Source organism: Colletes latitarsis, chromosome 3, assembly GCF_051014445.1.
Source record: "Colletes latitarsis isolate SP2378_abdomen chromosome 3, iyColLati1, whole genome shotgun sequence".
Taxonomy (NCBI): Eukaryota; Metazoa; Arthropoda; class Insecta; order Hymenoptera; family Colletidae; genus Colletes; species Colletes latitarsis.
The window spans coordinates 27417984-27443168 of NC_135136.1; the positions used below are offsets into that span (position 1 = coordinate 27417984).

The following is a 25185-nucleotide window of genomic DNA, read 5'->3' on the forward strand; positions in this document are numbered from 1 at the left end:
TGAAAGTTTAATTTTAAAAGAAGCTTATATCAGTTTTTGTTTTAACTGTAAAACTTTGTCACCTCTTTGCCAAAATTCATCCAGACAAACGAAGACTAGATAGGAATATTTTTAAGTATCTATAAACATTTACATGTTTCTCTTAGAATGATGTTTCGTACTGCTTCATACAGTAGTAAGAAGTTTAAGATTATCTATTATTTTTCAGAATTTAATACGTTCCGCGGTTAAGCGATTTCTCTCTTGCAGTATAAAAGTACTAACAGGACATTGACCATGTACTCCATTATATTTCTTAATATAGAATATCATATTCTTCAAAATAATCGTCCATAATTAAACATTGAATTTGTCTATTTTATGCTGCTCAATACAATATATAAATATTTACTTAGTGCAGTACAGTTTAGCCATTAACATTTTAAACGATTTTCTTATTTTTAGTTTACATTTTTCCGGCAAAACCGGACTTTTGCAAGGTTCGGTCAATAACCAGTAAATTAAGGGGAAAACCGGCTTGTTCGGATGAAAACCGACCGGTTGACAGCATTATCAAAGGGCAATTGAAATCCTTAAAAATATTCAACTATATAAATAACCTCCAGAAGGGTAGAGACTTGACGCTAATAATCACTAGTAACGAGAATTTTCGTTTTCATTAGATTTACATTGGCGTGCGGAAATAAAATTTTTCGTTTTCGAACAGAGCATGATTTCTTAATTATTTTTCAGATGAGAAATTATTTTTTTTGCTTTCGTACATTATCAATCCTGTTAGAGTTACTTATATTCAAATAAAAAAAGTTTCACTTAAAACATATTTTAATTTTAAAAAATAATTGCAATTTTATTGCACGCATTTAAAATAATTGTACATTATTAAAATTTTCCGGTCTTAGAAAATTTAAGCAAAAATATCAGCGGTCGACAATGCATTAATAGATAATCAATGAAAACAACATATGGCAATTTATTTATAAGGTTCAATAAATCCAACAGTTAAATTTTGTTCGTTGGAAAATATTTATTTTTATTTTTATTCAATGATTAATGGATGACTCGTTCTTCGATATTTATATCTATTGTAAACAAGAATTTTACTCGTATATATTAGTATTTAATGTGACGATAAATATAATGGAAAAAACAAAGAAAACAGTTTTATACTTATTCTTCGTTGCCAAATTACTACTAATTTATGTCATGTCTAGTCTTTTTTTGAGATTGTCGTCCCTACGACATTTATTGATTTTTTTCTTATTCTCTTTTACACGAACGCATTCAAACTCATTTAGACATGGAGACATCTTCATACGTTTACTATAAAATAACTCTTTCATACATAATTATAAAAGTTGAACTTTAAACTTCACTGGCGTAAATAACACCAAATGAAGGTAAAAAAGCTGCGTTACATGTTTTTGTTACCTGAAATATACATTTATTTAAGTAGCGAAGGAGTTAATGGTTGTGGCATTTAAATGATTTGATATGGATATGTGTTTTATATAAGAGCCGTAATTATTTAACTAAGAAGCACAAAATTATCAATCACTATTACGGACTGATACGTTAATATCACTCATTTAGTATTTTAAAACGTGGTTTCGAGCAGAAAAAGATTAAAATGTATAAAACTGATTCTGTTTTCTGACTGTTTCATGTTGCATCAACATCTCTATATTTTTAGAAACATGTTTATTTCTTTAGAAAAATTTTTGTTGCTCTTGCGTGTGTTAATTTCGTATTTTTCTCTTGTGGTTCAGTTTCTTTACAGTCGTATAGGATATGATCTATCGTTAGCGGTGTAGGTTGATTTTAGCATAAATTACAGTTTGGTAGTTCAGATTTCTTGTTCAAATATTCATGTGAAATTTTAGTATGTCACGATCTAAGTCGAAACAGTATTATTTTCTCTTTTCTGTTCATGTTTTGGTGCAGCATTATTTGGTAGAATTGTTGGACTATGCTATGTATTTTAGTTCTTTTTGGTACTTTTTAGTTCTTTTAAAATTAAAAAATTCATGTTATAAATCTTAATCAGTTCATTTCAGAACTATGTTCTTTCATCTTGACACCGGAAAGTTCATTCTCCTGTCTTTTGACTAGTCTAGCTTCTTTTATAACACTCTGCACTCAGACTTCCGCGATTGAAATACGTGCCTCACAGATTGCTTCGAGCAATGTCAGCAACATTGGAACCAATAACTATACTCATCACGTCCATGATCCGCAGTGGACTGCTGAAACCTTCATTGTAAATGCAGGCAGCAATGTATGCGATGATATGAACAGTTTTTGTCTCACTTTATAAAATCTTCATTCAAATAAGCGTGTTGCAACTCTTGTTATTATTGTGATGATATTCATTTGAACAATGCTCAAAAATATCGTCATTACTTAAATTTTAATGTACAGGACGAATAGCTTCTCCCATACGAGAATCTTTCAAAGTTCATGATGGTACTCTGTTTCATATTGTTTCTATTTGCACCAGCTAGAGACTCTTTGACTCTTTGACTTTAGAGACTCTTTATTACTTCAACATTTATGCAAATACATTGCATATATTAATACTCTCGCATCAGTCACATGTGTACAATTATACCTAATTGCTAGTTTATAGACGATGCTAACTAAAGTTCGTCGATCAATTTGTTTATAAGGTTTCCCATTTTTTCGGCCGTAGACCTTTGTTATCCTTTTTTATTTGTCAAAGTTTTGAACCCATGCGTTTTCTGCACGTGACCAATGAATTCTAGCGAAGTCTCGTATAATACGGCGTGTATTGCCTACTAAACAGCGTATATGCCGCGTTTCCGTGTTAATGCTTACCATGCACGCTTGGTATTAAGAAAATATATCTGTCGAAGTACAGTATTGACATAGGACCGATTGTTTATAACTTTCAAAATTTCAGTATATCGATTTATGGTAAAACACTTTTTTTGATTCTTTCCTTTACAAAAGTGATGCAACTCCTTGTATAATTTGACTTGTTTCTGTATGAATTCTGTATTTAAAAATTTTTACAAAAAATAATCTAATTTAATCTAACCTTTCCTAGAATTTTAGATACTTAAAGAGTTATAAATTTGGGCCTTTTGGACTATCCTTTCTGTAAGAAATTCCTTGTATAATTCGATGTTTAAACATTACGACGGAAAAACGTGACTAAATACTCTTGCGCGCTACTATATTCTAAGAAAAAATAAGAATAAGGCCTGGAACGAATTGCGTGTTGGGTCAGATGGTTTAGTCTTCGTAAGGCTTGTCCTGATCAAGAGTTACTCGACACTGTCCACATTCTATTTACCAGTGATACCACATTCCCTGTAACACATTCACTGCATGGTACGGATCATACATGTCTTGTATCGTATTTCGTTCCGTACGAAACATACTTCGCTAACTTTCGTTATATGTTAAGAGGATGTCTTCGTAAATTTTCCACTATTTCTATCAGACTTAACCGAGCGTTACTGAAAAGTTCACGTTCCTATTTGCCCTAAATCGTTAAATATGAAAGTCTAGTACTAAGTGTAACTAAAAGATTCGTAAAAGTGAGTCTAGAGTCTGTATCTTTCGTCGAACTAGAATCTAATTTGTAAAATAAGGTTGAAATTCTCTAAGAATATAATTTTGGTACATTTCCAGGCTTCTAAATATATGGAAATATACATGGATTCAAAATTAAAATATAGTTTGTACGTAAACGTATGATGACCACTCTATACCACAGAGATGAACATTACTCTACTAAATCTGTTTAACTAATTAATATTACGCGATACAATAAAAAATTTAGTCGTCAGAATTAATCACGATTGACGTTGGTTGATTCCTGGACATAATCGCTTACAACGTGTGAATTACTTGTTAATTGCTTACGATGATTAATGATTGAGTTAATCGTTAATCACTCACGGCGATTGAGAATTGAATTAATTGTTTTTTTTGCCGTTGTGTTTACTTGAAATTACATAATCAGTTACTTTGCAGTCGACAATAAATACAATTGTATTATAATTGCCGAATTACAAAATGTAATTTGTGATTGTTAATTATTAATGAGATTTTATTTTACACAACAATCTTTCATGAATTTTTTATAAACTTAATTTATTCGACTACAAATTAATTCGTATAAACTTTTATTCAAAAAGTATTATTTAAATATAAATTGTAACCGTTGTTCAGGAATAATATACAATTTAGTCAAATACGAATAAAATTCTTCAATTATATCTTTACAAATGATTATTCGAATAATGCCGAATTCTGCCATTGTTATGAGATACTTTTATCAGTGATATTTATTTAACATCTTCTTTTGATGCGTTTCTCTAAACTGATTGATAAATATAATCAGAAGTATAACATAAGGACCTAATCTATATAAAGGTGATATAAATTAAATGGATGGTGATTTAATTACAAAAAGTAAAATTATAACAGTATGTATTCAGTAACATTTCGTTGGTTATAGATGTATAAATTTGTTAAATGCAAATATTTTGTGTATAATTTTATCAGTGTTGCTAAAAAATATTTTTTTGAATTAAATACTTTATAAATAATTGCTTTCCTTAAGCGAACCTTATGCAGGGTGTTTGGCCACTCCTGGAAAAAATTTTAATGGGAGATTTTAGAAGCCAAAGTAAGACGAAAATCAAAAATATCAATTTCTTGACTGAGGCTATATTAAAAAGTTATTAAAAAATTAAATTAAAAAATTTCAAATCGTTCTGAAAAAATTATTTTTAGTTGTGGGACTCAATTACAATCATTTTTGGTGAATACACATACCTCTGAATTCCTACCCGCTTTCGAGAAAAAAATTCGAGTAGGTACTGAAATTTTTAGACGAAATTAAAAAATTTCAAAAAAAAATTATATTTAGTTACAGGGGTAAATTACAAGCATTTTCGGTGAATAGACATACCCCGAATTCCTACGCACTTTCGAGAAAAAAATTCTTTACCGAAAATCTAATTTGAGGCCAGAAATGCTTCCCTGAAATTTCATGTGAATCTTTAAAATGTCACAACTTCTGAACGAATTGGAGGATTTGAATGCTTCGAACGGCAATCAACGCGTATTTTGGTGAAGAATACGTAGGAATTCTAACAATATTGAAAAAGTTGTTCCTTGACCCCGTAAAGTTAGAAAAACCCCAGAAAAATGGTCTAATATTCAAACAGCCATAATTCCTGCAATAGCGAATATATTTCAATGAAACTTTTTTCTGAAGTAGAACTTATGGGTACCTACAAAAAAGTATTAGACAAAATTTCCGTACAGCGCCAAACAAATTTATTAAAAATTAAAAACAAATTTTGAAGAAATATTGATAAAGGTAGGTGCCTAAATTTTTTGACGAAAAAGAAATAGTTTTAGTTTCAAATAGTTCTAGAAAAATTATTTTCGGTTGCAGAGTTCAGTTACAATCATTTTTGGTGAATAGACATAGCCCCGAAATCCTGCGTATTTTCGAGAAAAAAATTCATTACGGGCGGAACTTTAAACATTAATAACTTTTTAATGAAACCTCCATCAATAAATTCGTATTCTTGATTTTCGTCCTATTTTGGCCTCTAAAATCTCTCTAGTAAGAGTTTTGCTATATTTTAATATTCTGAAGATCAGGTTGTGGTTGAGAACATTGAATTTATTTTTTAAATGTCTTCTATATATTTAAAGACGATTAAAATTCACGGTTAAATAACGGAATGGTATTGATTTACATACAGAATGAAATGTATCGCAATTAATATGCGTGTTAATATCTTTCTTAATACCAGAAAGCATAGAAGATAAGACTCAAGTGAATGTACGATTACATGCATCTTTCATTCATCGCGGAACTCGTTTGATCTTTATTGTATCATTTCGGGAAAAGAAAGTTTCATGTCCGTTTCTCTGGTTAAGATATCGTAGGTTCTCGACAATGGAAAAACGGAAAAATCTGTTCGACGGGGAATCAACATTAATAAATTATTGACCTCGTTGGTAGGCGTCGTTTAATCCTGAGAAATAAGATATCGATATGCCATTTAGTATTATTCGAGTCGCATCGAATGCAGCATATAATGTTTTTTCAACAAAATGTTTGTGGATACTTTCGATTTCGATCACGTATCTCGTTTACCGAATTTCATAATAATTTCGCGTTCCGCTTGCAGCGTTTATCTTTGCACTCGATAATCGAACTGTTGCATTGAATTACATAAATCATCATCTCGTTCAAACGTGCAACTTATGATTTTAAAGAGTAAGCATATTTAGTAACATAGTTTTATCATAAAAAAAATGAAAGAATCTGTTTTTTCTATGCACACGTTTACATGCATATTTTTCACTCGTATCAAGCTTTGCGGATTATTAATTTTATCAAGAGAGCTCTTTCTTCAGTAACATATTATAGTCTAACAAAACTGATACAATAGTTCGATTGGTTTATTAGTCATCGGTTAATATAACGAGGCACTCAATTAAAAACAGTCACTTCTTTTAAATGGTTTTGCTTAACTCAAATATGTTACTGAGATGAACAAAATAGTTGATGTAAATCAGGGAAAGTATGATGTAATAAAGTGAACTTGTTGTAGCCTTCGAATGTAAAGTAATAAGGTTGAAGTAAACGGGATGATTAACAGCGGCTACTTCAACAACTAGGTCATAGTTGTCAAATAAATACGCGTTAATAAATGTTTCTGTTAAAATAGTTACAAATTATTGTAACTTATTCGGTATAATGGCTTGTTGCTGTCCGTTGTTAGTCTTATATAAATTGATATTACTCATTTTATACACAGATCTTTTTCACGATTGATAAGAGACCGATTGCATTGTTTGATGGCAGGATATAATCCTTTATTCATAGACATATGTTTTTAATTATTTAAAATTCTATTGAAAATAAACTAGTAATTAAATCTCATTTTTATCAACACACGATAATAAAAGAAAAGGTTCGTCTCTATAAGTTTAGTATATTGCGAAAGAGTTATGACCGAGGAATCAATAAAAGTGTGATTAAGTGTGAAACTGTGATAAAGTTACCGGACGAGATATATCTCTTTTTTTTTAAGTAAAGGAAGTAACATTCAGCGAGAAATCTTTCCATGAAAAACTCTCAATTATGGATCGCTGTAAAAAAGTATTCTTGTTAAAGTTAATTCACTCACTAGCAATGCGATGTTTGGTAATATCATTATGTCTTCTTCGGTTCCGTTGCTCATTTCCGGTACATAGATCAGAGGATGAAGATCGAGCGCCGTTACAGTCCCGTTGCTATTGAATTTAACGTCTCCGTGTTCTAATAATTCCCTGAAATCAATGTACTAACTTTATTAAATTTTCTGTACAATGTATCACTCACAAATTAATTCATACACAAAAATCGATTTTCAATGAGAAAGAACCGTTTGTGTCTAGGTTTATTTGTTGTAGAAAAGATAATAGATTTTCTTTTTTTAAATTGTATTCATTGAAATATATTCAAACAGATGGAAATTAATTTGATTAATAAGTTTTCTAAAAATAAATAATTTTAAATTCTCTTCATAAAATCCGACATTTCATATGCATCAACCTGATACATTAATACAAATTATAAAACGCTAGATGAATTATTTGGCATTTCCGGGGAAAATGAACTACAATCTACATTCATACACTTATATTAAAATCCTATTGATTACTTCATTCTACATTTTGGCGAACCTTAAGGCATATTTTCTCCTAGTTTGACAACTTTTTCTTGATAATTTAGATCTAACTTTAAGCATTTCAAAACGAACTGTACGTTGCGGCAGGTCTTTATGACGATGTATGTTGTAACGTTATTGTGCGACATGCCAATATAGAAAAGGAATTTACGTTTTTAATGAAGGGAGTTATTCTGATATAGCTATAATAGATTGTCTCGGGGTATGCATTTTCAGCTAGAGCGGTTGCGACTATTTTGTATGTTTCTTTGACAGATTAATCAGCCCGTGTATTTTCGGGTAGAATGTGCGCGAGTAATTTATGTTCACTATTCGGATCCCTGATGAGATAGTACGACGAAACATATTCTATAACATTCCAGGGATTCTGAGGAATTTAGTAATGAAAATTCCATTCAAATCAGTGATTTTTAAAATCAACAAGTACAAACACTCATAATTTATTATTTACTAGAACAATCAATGTCTCCGAGTAGAAAGGGCTAATATTAAAAATATAAAACTCATTTTTACAAAATTTAGTAGAAAGAGACCAGAAGGTATTTATAATCTTTGCAGGAATATAGTATTTTTGAAAGAATTGAGACAATATTATTTCAACGTTTCATAATGGTATTTGATGTAATCGATCGTAACCAACATAAATTATTATTTGATTAATACGTGCATAAATCAAGCATGCAGTGATAAATAACGTGACGAGAATTTGTTGTTATTGACTCACCTGTAGACGTAAGGGCCGAGTTCTTGAAACCTTAGCTTACTTTCTTTGCCGGATAGGTACTCCTCGTGATTCGTCACGTTGAAAATATAGACCTTCAAATAAAGAGAGACGTCGGGTTTTCGCCACATCTCAAAAATCTCGCCGCCCTCGCCAAAGATTACTTTCAGTTTGAAGAGTAGTTCATACGGTTGAAATACGTACAATACGCATCCGGTGGCAAGGCTGAGCGAACCCAAAGTCATCAGTATGAAAATACCTGCATCGAAATAAGATATGATTGAATGTGGTATGCGCTAACTAACGAACGGTCGTAAAATGTCTCCTTATATCGCGTCATTTAACTAACACATCCAGTGAACAAAAAGCAGTAATAAAAGTATGAAAAAAAAAATACATAATTAGTCAATAAAAAATTTTATTGGTTAATTTACACAATAATTTGTAAGCTGCAAACCGCAATAAGAAGTCTCTCGTTTCACTGGCAAGGCGTGACGCGATAAATGTTTCATCGATTTTCTTGATCGAACGTTACTGCAAATTGAGTCATTATTTCATAGACATTTAGAGAAATATTTTTGTTACTAATACTCATCGGCCATTTGATACTTACTTATTTCCAAAGATTTATCTAAATGTGTACACATTTTATATTACGAATTGAAGTTTTGTGTAAAGAATAAATATTAACTTTTATATAAAATCTGACATTAATTGAAATACTTTTGCAGTAACATTTTCGTCACAAAAATATTTTTGTTTTTGATAGGTATCACTAATTATAGCCAAAAACTCTTAAACAGATGTCGTAGTATTTAAAGAAACTAATTATTTTGTGTTAAAAAATAATCTTAAAGTCCACGTATGTATATACAGAATGTTGGGCCACCCCTGGGAAAAATTTTAATGGGAGATTCTAGAGGCTAAAATAAGATGAAAATCAAGAATACTAATTTATTGATGGAGGCTTCGTTAAAAAGTTATTAACGTTTAAAGTTCCGCCCGTACTGAATTTTTTTCACGAAAATGTGCAGGATTTCGGGGGTATGTCTATTCACCAAAAATGATTGTAATTGATCCCTGCAACCGAAAATAATTTTCCCAGAACGATTTGAAATTTTTTATTCGTCTAAAAATTTAGGCACCTAATAGAATTTTTTGCATAGAAAGTGCGTAGGATTTCGGGTGTATGTCTATTCATAAAAAATGATTGTAATTGACCCCAGCAAATGAAAATAATTTTTCAGTGAATAATTTGAAATTTTTTAATAACTTTTTAACGAAGTTTCAATCAACAATTGATATTCTTGATTTTCGTCTTATTTTGGCCTCTAGAATCTCTCATTAAAATTTTTCCCAGGGGTGGCCGAATACCCTGTATATTAGTATGTACAGCAAGCTCAAAGCGTTTAAGTCGATGAAGCTAAAGATTTTATATCGTCCATTGGTCGGCGATTATGTTTGTAAGATTTCAGTGGGATGGAATTTCTCTCCGCATCGTGGGATTTCCGTGACATCGCAGAATTTGAATCATCGCGATATTGTAATTTTTCAGGCAGTGGATCTGTATCTCAAAAGTTATTCATGGAGTCTGACACTTCCGACATCGTTCAAAATGTTAATATGCGAACGATTCGTTGAATTTACATGACATTCTTCGTTCCTTTCATACACCTGTGCCGATTAATAAATTTTAAGAGGACACGGACGAGACTCGAGAAAGATTGCCACGTTACGCTTGTTTCAATAATGCCTGATATGCTTAATCGAAATACGTGCCCACGCGATCATCTATTTTTTCCAAGTTGCACGCTCATTTCGGTGTGATTCGTGGATACAACCGGCAGTTAATCGTGCAATTTGGAAAAGTTTCACGTAGATGCATCCTCGCCGAGCGTTATGCTAATAGCTTTTTTCAGATTAAAATAATGCGCGTTCCACATTCAGCCTTGGTCTTCCTTCGAAATTTGCCAGACCTAACCCAACCTAATCTAGATGATTCACTAAGTTTGTTTACTCTGTGATCGTTTAATCTCGTTATTCAACGATTACGCGTTGAAAGAGGACAGACAGAAACGGTATGAGACACTCCTCTGACGTGTCTTCGACGTGGGATAATTAACGAGATACCTATTAAATTTGCTCATTCGTGAAGCATCGTTTTCGCTGCGGGGACATTGAAATCCTTGATGGAATGAATTTATCGCGTCGACATGTAGCATATGACATAGCTTATTTATCGTCTCGAAGAAAAAAAAGTACGAAAAGCCTTGGATCGTCTTTGAGATTAAAAATGAAGGATTTTTCCGTTACATTCTACATAATTATCTATTTTTGTTCAGTTACACGTATACTGTATTTCGATCGTATTATTTTATTTTTCGATTTGTATATCAGCTATCCGAAGGAAGTCATTTTTATTGCTTTGTTGCTAGAATACGCTTGGCTTCCTTCTTATGGATAAGTTTCTTAACCGTTAATTCAAAGTTTTGTCAATGATCTAGATTCGATAAACTTCTTTTAAATGTATTTCTTACATTTTCTTGGTTAATTAGTTTTATTCGAGAATGTTATACAAGTTTTGTTGAGTAATCATTTTGACTTCAAAATATTGTATAGAAGAATGCTCAAGAATGTTTGTAATACGATTCTTTATTTGGACAACTCTCTTTTAACTTTTCCAATTTTATAGAGTAGTGGGGCAGCAATTTTTGTGTTTACTTTAATCATAGAAATCAGAATTACTAATTGAGCAATCGTCACTGAGATCTATCAGTAATCACGAACTACACTTTGTAATCAGCTGTTTCCTTTCTCTAGAAATCGAGCTAATAACACGTGTGACATTTTTATCGTTGCGTGACATTTACGAAAATAGGAATGGTCTAATATTAAACACGATGCTAATCGTTGGTTTCCTGAATCTCGAGTATTTAAATCCTCGCTAATTATTTTCAATTTTTGGCGAATTTTCATTTTGAAGCTGTCCGCGAGGTGATTTTTATTCGACACGTGCTACGCGATTGTAGTCGTTGTCAATAATATGCAACACTACACACTCCCACTGATTCATCGAGATACACGATGAACGTATAACCGATTGCTTTGGTAAACGTTAAGTAATCTTATCGTAAATCATGAAGAATACCAATGCGTCACGGAAATGCAACCCGCAAACATCGATTCTCATAGATTTGCAGGACGAAGCTGTTGATGATTTATTAAACGGTTCGAAATAAGATTCACGAGAAAACATCAATTTATTGGTTTTTATCGCATATCAGAATCGTTTTAATCGATAAACATGATTGCATAAGGCTGATCACCTAATGTATTATATCTTACACGCAATGATATTGTACTTTAATGTTGAACAAACTACACGTGTTTATCGAGGCGGAACATTGAATACAAGTTAATGAGATTCGAATAATAGAAAAGAGATCTTGCTGAATAAAGAAATTCGACGAGACGCGTCTGCTGTGTGTCAATAATTTTGTATTAGAAACGTTAATTGCTTTCATTATTATTTTCAAGGAATATTGTTTTGGAATTGTTCGTACAAAGTTCCTCCTGCACGAGCTACGTTTCGTTTCTAATGCATTCGTTACGAATTTTTCACGACGTTCGAGATTGATGTTCGTTGAGTTTCTCTCAAACGAATAACTGCAGAAGTCCTAAAGAAGGATTAAGGATTGACAAATACATAGTTGTTTGTACGTTTCGTAGAAGGAGTCATTTTGCTCTTGACTATTGCAAGATTGCTGGCAGTGCGGTACGATGTGGTAATAATTTTCCGACAGTAATCGGGACGCGACTGCAAATGCACCATCCAATAGAAAGTGTATATTTGCCCTCTGTCGTTATATTTTATATCCATGGAATCGCAAGTTTTTTTATAAATGTTAAACTCGTGAAATACCAGCTTCTATTCGTGGAAAAGAATGTTACAAAACAGTCGGCGGGAAAACAACACGTTTCGTTGGTCTTTCGTAATCGTCGAACCCAGCTTTTGCAAATCCTTCCACGGATTAATAACTTTACGAATTTTAAATTACAAACGTATACGAGTTAAAAATCTATTATGTGGAAAGGGTGTTTCAAATTTCACGTAATTTAAATTATTTTTATTTGCAGTAATAATTGTACTGAAATAAGTTTCTATAATTGATACGTAAGACATTGAATCCGTATACAGGGTGTTCGGTCAACCCTGGAAAAAATTTTAATGGGAGATTTTAGAGGTCAAAATTAGACGAAAATCAAAAATATCAATTTCTTGACTGAGGCTACATTAAAAAGGTATTAAAAAATTAAATTAAAAAATTTCAAATCATTCTGAAGAAATTATTTTTAGTTGCGGGACTCAATTACAATCATTTTTGGTGAATACACATACCTCTGAATTCCTACCCGCTTTCGAGAAAAAAATTCGAGTAGGTACTGAAATTTTTAGACGAAATTAAAAAAATCCAAATCATACTAAAAGAATTATATTTAGTTACAGGGGTCAATTACAAGCATTTCCTGTGAATAGACATACCCCGAATTTCTACGCACTTTCGAGAAAAAAATTCTTTACCGAAAATCTAATGTGAGGCCAGAAATGCTTCCCTGAAATTTCATGTGAATCTTTAAAATGGCATAACTCCTGAACGGATTGGACGATTTTAATTTTTCAAAATACAAACAACGCGTATTTTAGTAAAGAATATGTAGAAATTCTAACAATATTGAAAAAGTTGTTCCTTGACCCCGTAAAGTGAAAAAAATCTCTTAAAACTGGTCCAATTTTCGGCCATAACTCCTACAATAGTAAAGGTATCTCATTGAAATTTTTTTCTGAAGTAGTAGCTCTTTGGTACCTACAAAAAAGTGTTAGACAACTTTTTTGTAGGACGTCAAACAGAATTACTAATAATGAAAAAGGAATTTTTAAGAAAAATCGACAAAGGGTAGGGTAGGTAGGGGTGCCTAATTTTTTCGGCGAAAAAAATAATTTCAAATCGTTCTGGAAAAATTATTTTCGGTTGCGGGGGTCAATTACAATCATTTTTAGTCATTAGGCATACTCTCGAAATCCTACCCACTTTCGAGAAAAAAATTCGAGAATGTGTGAAATTTTTTTTTTTTTTGTGGGGGTCAATTACAATAATTATTGGTGAATAGACCTATCCCCGAAATCCTACCCACTTTCTAGAAAAAAATTCAGTACGGGTGGAACTTTAAATGTTAATAACATTTTAACGAGGCCTCTATCAATAAATTAGTATTCTTGATTTTTGTCTTATTTTGGCCTCTAGAATCTCTCATTAAAATTTCTCCTAGGGGTGATCGAACACCCTGTACATAATATAAAATAAATGTCAGAAATAATTATTAGTAAATTCTGAACGCTATACAGTCAATTCGAAACGTTTACACGTTTGCATACTTACAAATGCTTTGATTTTTTCTGTAAGTGATAGTATTACTCGAAATTTTCAATAGTTTTTACTGCATATTGATAGATTTCTTATATTTCTAGTACACTTGACATGTAAAAATAAATGAGAAATTTAAAATAACATTTTTGTGTATGACTTTCTATTACAGTGAAAAACAACTTTGACGATTTGTCGAATGTGCGTGCATTTGACTAATTTTTAACACAACAATAACATGGTAGCATGTTGGACATGAAATCTAACAGAATCCTTTAAGAGGTACATATTTTATCCTTAGTTACAAAAATATCCCAATAAAGACACAATCTATTCTAAAATGTATCATATCGGAACCAACATAACAATTTTGACAATCTGTTGGATACGAGTACATTTGACTAATTGAATATTTCGAACTTGATACAAAAAGTTTTAGAATAGATATAAATTGTGCCCGTCCTTTATTTTAATGTCTTCCTAAAGTTTTGATTGACTATTTGCGTTGTTGCATTTATAAACGTTTAATTTTTTTATATAGTTTATAGTTCATTTATAATAATTATTATTGTTATATATTAAAAAATAGAACTTTACAATTTTAAAATGAACAATTTGCATGACACAAAATGTGATGCCTTCAACGCCAGAATTGTTAATAATTCAGTTTGACTAGTTTATGACGTCTCAAATAAATGTTATTATTATTTTCTCTACACTAAATGTCTCGAGGAATATTATAAATTTGAAGGAACGAGTAACGTTTTCCAAAGAAAGAATTCTTGAGAAACACTAGTAGCAAAAGATTATTCGAAGCTATTGCTTTGAATGGTTTGATGAATCCAAACTCAGATCCGTCACTAGTCGATTAGCAACAAAAAGAGTGAAACTGTATTTACGTTGAAAACATTTAATTCGTTTGTTAACATACGTGCCTTCGGTTCGTATTCCACTTGATGCGTGACGCTACGCATGTAACCGCGTGCAATTTATCGTCGAGGGTTGACGACTATCATACTACGCTGCCACAATACGCGACACGCAGATTTTCTCGGTCACGAATCGTGGCATTGTTCGCGTCCCGTTTGGTGGCGTATGGATTTTTTTAATACGCGGTCTCGGGCCTCGTGAAATTACACAACGTAAATAAATCTAGCAGAGGCACGTGCACGTTGTTTGCACAACCCCGGACGCGAAACGGCCTTTTAAGAAGGCGAGGGCGACCATTTGCGGAATGTCAGTTTAAATCTTAACGACTGCTCGGCCAAGTAATAACGAGACACGAAACTCATGCTGATGATTATCTTCCTCAGATTGTACTCGCATTCGCAATATTTTGATCGCACCGCGTGATTGTATTCATTCTCATCCCTTTCTCTCTTACACCTGCTTACAATCGAAGAACTGTTCGACAACGATTTCATTGAGCTTTTGCAAGTTGACAGCAATCAGGTTCTTAATGATATCTGTGAAATGGTAGACGCAGTTACTCGATAGTTTTAAAGATACAAACTTTGTCGATAAGAGCAATAGAACTTGCACAGCCGCCATATTTGTTATTTACTTGTTTGAGTTGCATGACATTTGTATTCGATAGTGCTTTATAAGTAGACTACGGATCTTTATGCAAATTCATATATTTATTAATAGAATTGATGATATGGGGACTCTGTATAAGGTTGTTTTAATCTCTAAATATAATAATTCGTATCTTACTTGAAGTATTTCTTATATTTTTGCATCATAAGCGCATTCTATAGTTTTTTGAGAACTAAAATTTCCCATAAATGCATAAATATCCACAATTTATTTATAAAACATTGTTGAGAGATACAGTAAGAATTCTTAAACTGAACTTCAGACGTGATTCGTAAGTCGAACATTTCTATCCTTACTCCTTGGGGCCAGTGAAGCATAAAAGACGAAATTTAAAACGCGATACTAGATCAAGAGAATTCACAATTCGTTGTTTAGTGGAAAAATTCAAAACCATTGGTTCAGTTGTTATTTAATGTATTCCAAAACGTCAACAGTGCAAGAAGAGAACACAATCTATACTTAAGGGAACGTGTTGCTAAGAATTTAAATTTATCGTTTAATGATAAGATTATTTCAAGAAAGCAATTGTCAACTAGTCACCAAGATCTTACTAAGTCTCTTGTTTATTCCAACAAACTGTAGACAATCTCAAAGCAAACACCATTCGCATTATTAGTGAGATACACCCTGAATAATGTGCCAGATTCATCGAAAATTGGCTTTATTATACAGGGTGTTCGGCCACCCCTTGGAAAAATTTTAATGGGAGATTCTAAAGGCCAAAATAAAGAATATTAATTTGTTGATTGAGGCTTTGATAAAAAGTTATAGAAACATTTCCAGCCACACAGTATATTTTCGGTAAAGAATTTTTTTCTCGAAAGTACGTAAGATTTCGGGACTATGTGTATTCACCAAAAATGATTGTAATTGACCCTCGCAACTAAAAATAATTTTTCCAGAACGATTTGAAATTTTTTAATTATGTCGACAATTTTGTCCATTTATTCGAATTTTTTTCTCGAAAGTCTGTAGGATTTCGGGGGTATTTCTAATCAACAAAAATGATTGTAATTAACCGCCGTAACCGAAAATAATTTTTCCAGAACGATTTGAACATTTTTAATTTCGCCCATAAATTTCAGCACCTAATCGAATTTTTTGCTCGAAAGTGCGTAGGATTTCGAGTGTATGTCTATTCGTAAAAAATGATTGTAATTGACCCCAGCAAACGAAAATAAATCTTCCAGAATGATTTGAAATTTTTTAATTTAATTTTTTAATAACTTTTTAATGAAGCCTCAGACAAGAAATTGATATTCTTGATTTTCGTCTTATTTTGGCCTCTAGAATCTCCCATTAAAATTTTTCCCAGGGGTGGCCGAACACCCTGTATTAGGTACACCGCACATCAAAATAAAACAATGAGTTCCAAATTATGTATTTAGTTTCGATTTTGTTTCAATTCAAAATTTTATCCATCTTATTGGCAAATCTTTATTTTATATGATAGAATGTATAATCTGCTTATTAAAATTATATTCGTACAGATTTGTTTAGATAATAAATACATTTCTTTTTTGTCCAAAAGAAAAGAAATAGAATAGAAATAGGAACAAAAGAAAGAGAACTAGAAGGTGGAACAAACATTCTATTGACGTGTGTAATAATTTTCGAATTAATTTTAAAGAGTAGAAAATAATTAAAGCTAAGAATTTGAACTTGCAGTTATTGTAAATTTTATTGATAGTAAATATAAATAATCTATGAATATTAATAGTATTTCGATGATTAGGTTAAATATACGTAAATAAATGTCAGCAACTCTACCTACTAATATTTCACGTATTTCTCTGTCTGTACAGTATTAGAAGATATTGACAATGTGTTGATGCATGCGTAGTGAATCGCTTGATAAGTATATAAAAACTCGTGCAACAGGTAGTATGCATTTATTACTAATGAAGCAACAACATTTGTCGACTGGAGTCTATCAGATATTCATGCAAAAGTTAAATATCAGTAGTTTTCACGGTATAATTTCGAAAATTTGTAAATGTAAGAAAACAAATATAAAAAAATGATCATTCTAATAAGAAATCTAACAGATAGTTTTAGATACTTTTATGCGCAATAAATCCAAAAATTAAAGAAAATAGGATAACTGTCAGGCATTTATCTTAATACGTAACCATGTCTTGTTATTGTTTTGAAATTTTCTCGTAATAATGGTTTACGAAAGCCATTCTTTCACAGTGGGCTTTCCTTTTCGCGTTGCAACATAAACATGTACTATCTATCGAAACATTTCTTAATTCGCTTAATGCTCTCCGCTGTGCACGTTTCATCCAAGCCGCCGACAAACGTGTTAAAGTTCAACTTGTGCGCAATCGAACGGTAGATCCACGTTTGGTTGCATGGTTTGATGCAAGACAGGCGCATTTGAATTTAAGACTTCAATCCTTTGCATAGAAACAAAATAAAAATTTCCCACGGTATTGTGTTGAATTAACATACCAATGGGCGTATCAAATGCCAGGCAACGCAAGATCAAATTACCAAGTTTCATTTTGGCATTTTTAACCATGTATGCACTTCTTGCACAAGTAAGAGGCAAACAAACGTGCCGTCGATAAAATGTATTTGGCTTTGGATAAATTTCGGAGATAAAAAGACTCGAATCGAGCTTGCTTTCGTAAAGTATGAAAGAATGTAAATACTTCTTTATAGACATTGATTTTTATCGTTGGAAACACTGGTCCGTCGAACCTAACGGGTTCTATTTAGTAGGATGTACTAAAATTCATTAGTCGGTGCGGTTACGAGCAGTCGGAAGTAACAAATAACTGTTATTGGTGACGTATAAATGCGAATCCTAATAAAAAATAACATAGAGAGAAGTATTTCAGTTTGTAAAATGAACCAACGCGACATTGCTTTTTAATCGATTGATTTTATCGACCACGCGTGTTTGAATTTGACTTCCTAATAACGATAATAAATATTTTATTCTATTGTTCGAAATAATTAGGGGGATTATAAATGTAAAATATAAAAGATATTGTGGAATTTCTGTAATTAATTTCTCAACTTTTGCACTTTTCATTCTCCATTTTTCGAAGCTACTGAAAATTATTTTTTGTTGTATATGTACATAATAATGACATTGGGTACATTTTAGCTTCGTGAAGAAGAACCGATTCACCGCGATAAAAAGAAGCAAAACCGAGGTACGGTGTTCCCTCTTTAAATGTGAATTACTCGAGACCACATTTAACGCAAGGGAATAACGTTCTTTATGTTTTACTGGTCCGTTCGAACGTAGGAAGAAATAGAGAGGGATATCAAACGAAGGACGAAAAGGATTCGCGACTCATTAACAGTATCTGAGATATTCTTTCGCAATTGTATGTATTTTGCATAGAATACACAGACATGCTACTCGAAATAATTGAAAGATCTCTTGTCTGAAGGAAGAATCAAATGTTAAAAACAAAAAAATACTTCATTATCAAGCTATTACTATATGTATCGTCATTTTATTATTATTTTCAACGCTACTATTATTTGAAGTTTAATTTAAAAACATTGGTCGTCATTATTTAGACTGAATTGCAATAATTACTATGTCATTAAAAAGTACTAAAAATATTAATACAAAAGAGTATACTCTTATTGTTATGTACCATCTCTTTGATACTGTTTAACTATGATTTTCATTCTTTAATATTAAAAATGAGACGGTTGTTTATACGCTTCCAATTATGAAGTCTTTCGGACATTTGTACTAATAGTTCGCTGTTTAATTTTGTGTCGAATGACTCATCTCAAATATTGTCGCAAAAATATATGTTAATACATTCTGCTAGTGTATCAAGCCATCGATTAAAGATGTACCTGTTACGAATAGGCAACAAACGTTTCGAATTCGGTACGTAGACCTGTTATGTGTTCCTGTTTTCATAGGATACGTATTCCATCGATGTTTCGTACATTTTGGATTGTGTTATTGTCACTGTAGCGTACATTTCGTGCACAATTATTCAACACTTGCTGCGTTTAAAACTATGTTTAATCCCATTTAATAAAGTTCATGGTTATAATCTCCATTTATTATTGCACCAGGTATTTAAAGTCCATTACATTTAAATTATGCCATTACCTATCTCAATTCATTCTTGCTGGTCTATGCAAAATCAGTGTTTAATGTCTACCAATTACTTTAATCAAATCACTTTTGTTTATAGTAATCGGATCGTTAATTTCTTCTAAATGTATTTCCTATTGAGTAATTTTTTTATAATAATGTCGTACAGGATAATAAGAATTTAACACCAGAATTTTGATGTTTTCCTTTTAAGAGTAAACATTTCTTGCAAAAATTGTTTAATTATGAGTCCTATTATGAGTTTTTGTTAATTACTATTATTAAAATACCATTTTTCGGTATTCAGCAAAGAAGGAAGCTTTTCATATTCGAGGATTTTATGATGATCTTACCATTCACCGACGCGTGTGTCCAGGAAGGATGATCATTATTAGCATGAAGTACGCGTATCGCTTATTTATTGCTGCATTGAATACTTCACATGGAGACGTGTACTCTCCTTACTTTTTTCTTTGTTGTCACAGAAAAGGTATCTTAATTGTTCTGTTGACCGTAGACATAATATTTAATACAAATAAAAGCCTTCAAAACCTAATCGAAAATGGACATATTTATTGTTATCGATAATAATAGCTATGTATTGCATTGAAGTGAGATTCACTCGACACTATTTTAATTGTTCTATTTATTGATTCTAACAAAAACAGAATTCTATAACAATGATTAAGTCAGTTCTATTTGTGCATTGGAAGATTCAGATAATTTATTCAGCCTTTTTATCGGGTGATTTTTGAAAAAAGTTGTTATGAAACAAAGTTCTTACGTTATAGACATTATATAATCACAGTATGATAAATCTTTTTGTGCAACTTTTGTCCATAAATTTAGATAGTTTTGTTTAACACTTTTAATGTAATACTCACTGTTAATTTAAAAAAAAAGCCAAAGGAAGCCTTTTTACCAATGAAATAAATTTTATCTAACAGTTTTATATTGTTTTTTTTTACTAAAATTCAATTTAATTTCCCTCGGTCATATAACACAAATGAGGCTTTGTTTCAAGTCCAATGGTTATAATTCAATGATTGAAAGTTTTCCTATATTTCACAATCTTTGCAAGATAAATATTTACTTGTATCGAAGTCTAATTACGTAAATATACAACGAGATGTAATACCAATGAAATAGTCGTAAATTTAGTTCATTGTATGGTGGAAATAGGTCGTGGTTTTCTTACGCATTTGCAGCATTAAACGTATGTAATTTATTTACGAAATTATCGATGTTTTATGGGAGACATCATTGACATTTGACATACGAATTCTTCAGACGCCCTTACTGATATCGACAATTAATTCATTGAGAAATTAGGCGCTGTCTTAGTTTTTCTAGATAATTTTATACTCTTTATACTGATTCTATGTAAGTGTAATTTTAACGTAAGTAATGTGTATTTTTCTTCAGTTTGAGAAATTTTTACTTACATTTATTCCACAAAAAAGCAGACAAGACGATGCTACGTTATTATTTTTCAATCTCAGTATCTTTTTTCCATAACAATTTTTTGGAATAGAAAGTATAGAAATTCTGTTTATACGTTGACTCAATGTCATTATATTTGAGTACGGAAATGAAATTAGAATTTTCATTCAGTATACAAGTAGCGTCTTATCGATTGATTTTCGTGCCATTTTTATTCCTTGGTAGAGTCTTTTCAATTTTCGAAACAACTCCGTTTTTTCGTTGGCAACACGTACTTGAAGCTTTTTCAAGGAAACATGTCAAACTTGATACAAAAGTGAGAAAAGAGTAAGTTCAAAAACTTCTGTACATTTACAGATGTAAGCAGAAAGGTGAAACAATGAACGTGTGAATCGCGGTTCTGTTTTTGCGAAATTTATATATATGTTATGTCGTGATAATCGTGAACGCAGTGTGACATTTAGTTCTGTACATTATAAGCATATGCTTATGAAATTAAAAACTATTAATAATTAGATATACAAGTTCGAAACTCAATCAACTTTTGCAGTAAAATATTCTCTTATTTATAATAATCAAAACTAGCTAAAAGGAGATATTATTGCATGCCATGAGTCAGACTTGTTATTGAATTTCATATATGAATTGGGCAATTTGATGTAAATCTATAAATTCCTTAACACTTTCTTGGAATCTCTTATAAAAATATTTTATAAAATCTAAAAATACTGAAGAATACCATATAACGTTTATATGCACACAACTTCTGAGAATTCTGGTAATTATGTACGCTTGACAATTTATTCTTCATAAAATTTCCCAAATCAACATCCACTATTGGTTTGTACGTAAACCTATAGGCGGATATCTACAGTAAAATTCCAATTCAATGTTATTACCACTGGTGCCGCCGTAAAACCAGTTTATCTTCAGAAATCTGTGTGCACATTATCATTGACGTTGATACGTAACTTAGGTTTTCTTACAATTATTAAATAGACTTGCATTCCATTATATATTTGTATGAGTAATGTGTTGTCTATATTTATTATTCGCTTAAATGTTGTTCAAATAATACGTGACAGATAAAAACGAGTAGAGTAATGTTATTCTTGCCGGTGTAACGATTGAATTATATTTATTTAATTGGATAAATTTTTAAAGAATTCTCCCTAATAATGATTCAAATAATTTATCTACGATTTTAAAGTGAATAGTACATTTGTAATTTTATTTTCAAGTCTGATCCCTGGAGCATTCAACCGAAATAGTATGTCTAATGACGTTGGACGTACATGTAACAAGTTATTTATCATTCGTAAATTCGTGGTTATCTCAGAAAGTATCGAAATAGAATGATATAAATCTACCGGAAAATATATGTAAATTATATAATGAGGAAGTACCGAAGAATAAAATATAAATAGACATTATTTACATTAGCAAAAAAATGTATTATTAATAAAGATTATGTGTAATTATTAATTGTATATGTTTTATGTTTACACTCCACTACAGTTTTTCACTTTGTAACTAATGTTAAGTTATATTTTATGTTTCGATTCATCTAAACAAAAGAAATTTGTTAAAATTTACATACATTTTTCTTTTTAATGTAAATTATCTTATTTTTATGATTAAAAAACAAATAATGAACAATTAGTTAAAAACGTTTACAGAAAGAAAATGACATACATATTATGACAATATCAAATGTCATTGAATTTAATACTAAATCGTAGAAATTAAAATATTTTATGTCAAATTGCCAAATTGATATTAATTTTGATGTGAATTAATATTGAAAATTGTAGCTTAGCCTTCAAGATGTATATTACTATATGTTAAGCTTATTATCAAGAATAAATTAATTCATTAAAAGTCTTTTTATGGTATAGTGCAAAAGTCAGTCTTGAAAATCGTTTTCTAAAAAGTAGTATTAAAAGTAATATTGATTTAATCGCTTCGCTATGCTTATTTTAACTCCATGTTGATGTCATCTCTCTAACAATTTAAAATAGATTATAATTGTTTATATAAAATGACAATAATCACTATTTCACATATTTGGTAGTAGAATCACATAGGAATTAAAGTACGAAATAAATGATTTTATAAAGGAAATGTGTCTCGCATAATCTATGTGGTAAGCTAGATGCGTGGTGGCGAGTATGTTAAGCACGTACTCATAAATCATACTGGTACGATTTAAGAAATAGTGGTACGATTTAGGAATCAAAATAACTTTCGACAAAATATTAATTTAATTTTTATAGTAATCATAATACGTATTCTTAAATTATATCAATCATAGTTGATATTGGTTGAGGCTTCCAAATGTAAACCGAGTCCTTCGAAAAAAAGTTTTGGCCACATTTTAATCACATTTGATCGTTCAAAACACTTATACCACACACGTAACAAAATATTGTCTGTTAATTTTCTGTTTACACTTTTCATTACTCGGTCACTTCGTATAGTTGCCATTAGATTGTACTTATATTCGGTAATAATAAAGAAATCGAAGTGATATGTACGACTTAGGCGACCGGTATTCGGTAAACAACTCTTCTTTATATCTATACATGCGTGCGATTCATGTTAACAATTACTCACTTTTTGACCATTTCGGCTTCCCGTTCGAATGCACCGGTAAAGTTGCATTGAAGAAGCGATTCACGACGATCGAAGACTTTCTCCCGAGACTCGTCTTTCGACTGATTGACACCTCCTCCAACTCGCTGATATCGTTTGGATTCTGATTCACATTGACGGACGAGAACCGTCGTCCGGTCAGTTGATTCCATATCATCATGAAATCCTTCATGGTTACACGTCACTGGGACAGTTTATCGAAAATCAAGTTAATCTAAACCGAAAACGAGAAATTCACTTCTTTGTCGATGTATTACGAAAACGATACGGGTACCGAGGACTCTTTTGCACACAGAACTCGCGCGAAATGTTACGGATTTGTCGATGTTTTATTTATTATCGGAAGAAAACTTGAGCACGACGGGATCGATCTTTTAACAACCGATCTAGAAATCTGAGCAATTTCCGTTGTAGAACTACTTTCAGAAATTCCAGTCCGACGCGACGATATTTGTGAATTCTCGAATTCCTCCAGAGTCTTTTACTCTTGCGATATACAACTCCCAGAACTATGCTCACCCGATGATACACTCGAGGCTAAAACCTGGATTCGATTTACGTACACCGGATGATCTCGCTTCGAATGCTACATGAATCGTTAGGAAAATCGTTTGTTGGATCGTTTCCCGGGCACGCGGAGCAAACTTTCTTCTTGGTGCGTACGCCGTGCGCTTCTGTGCAAAAGTGATGAAAACGTGCATTCGTAGAAGTTCAAAAAATGTGTTAGAGTCATTGCAATCCCCCACTTGAGTTTCGACTGGCCGATCGCGGCGTGGAGCACGTGGACCACTGACCAATCAGTGACCGGAATCGGTGCCCCACCACGGATGAAAGAAGACTGTTCCTAGGTGGAAGATTACAAGATCACCTGGTCTCGCGACAATTGCGGTACGTCAATCGTTTGAGGCGTTCAAAGGTCAATGGAATATTGATGAAATATTGGATCTGGAGGATTCCTACCCCTTGTACCGTTCACTGTTTTGTCCATTTACTATTTCCATAAGCTTTGGCGATATCGATTAATTTCTTATCGATTTTATAGACACGTCCACGTTTTATCATTCGATCTGTGGCGATTTCGTATTAAGTTCCTACTCGAAGAATATCTTAGCAATTTTTCGTCACCGATTTCTTGTGTTCCTTATACTCGTTTCATAGATATCTTTCCGGAGTTTTTGTTACATTTTTTTATCGTACCTTTTTATAAATTTTCGTATCAATCATTTTACTCTGTAATTATAGGCTGGACACTATTTTTCCACTCTACACCAAACGAAGGAAATTGAAAATAATAATAGGAAATTATGGTGTCGTACGAATGTTTGTATTCTCAATTGGTAGAGTTGAAATCATACTATATTTTTAAGGGGTTATTTTATCGTGAATTTTCCAAAATAATTTTTTTAAAGAATTTGGTTTAAAATACTTCCTTAAAACATTGTATCTTATCGATTCTATCTGAATTTATCATTTACCGGTATTTTGTTTAATTGATTTTACAATTCACAGTTTGAACGATAACTT

General features: G+C 31.7%; 1 protein-coding gene across 5 annotated transcripts in view; it reads right to left on the reverse strand.

The window, feature by feature from the left end:
* The window catches only part of LOC143340185 (scavenger receptor class B member 1), a 71208-nt gene that overhangs the window by 14755 nt on the left and 31268 nt on the right, over positions 1-25185 (reverse strand). For 3 of the 5 annotated variants that reach the window (XM_076761849.1, XM_076761850.1, XM_076761851.1), the window contains 2 exons: positions 8458-8713; positions 7191-7332 (listed from right to left, as the gene is read on the reverse strand). In XM_076761849.1, the coding sequence (XP_076617964.1) occupies positions 7191-7332; positions 8458-8713 (398 nt within the window). Of the gene's footprint in view, positions 1-7190; positions 7333-8457; positions 8714-23622; positions 23846-24180; positions 24430-25185 lie in introns of those variants that run through there. The other 2 variants (XM_076761848.1, XM_076761847.1) reach the window with 2 other exon arrangements.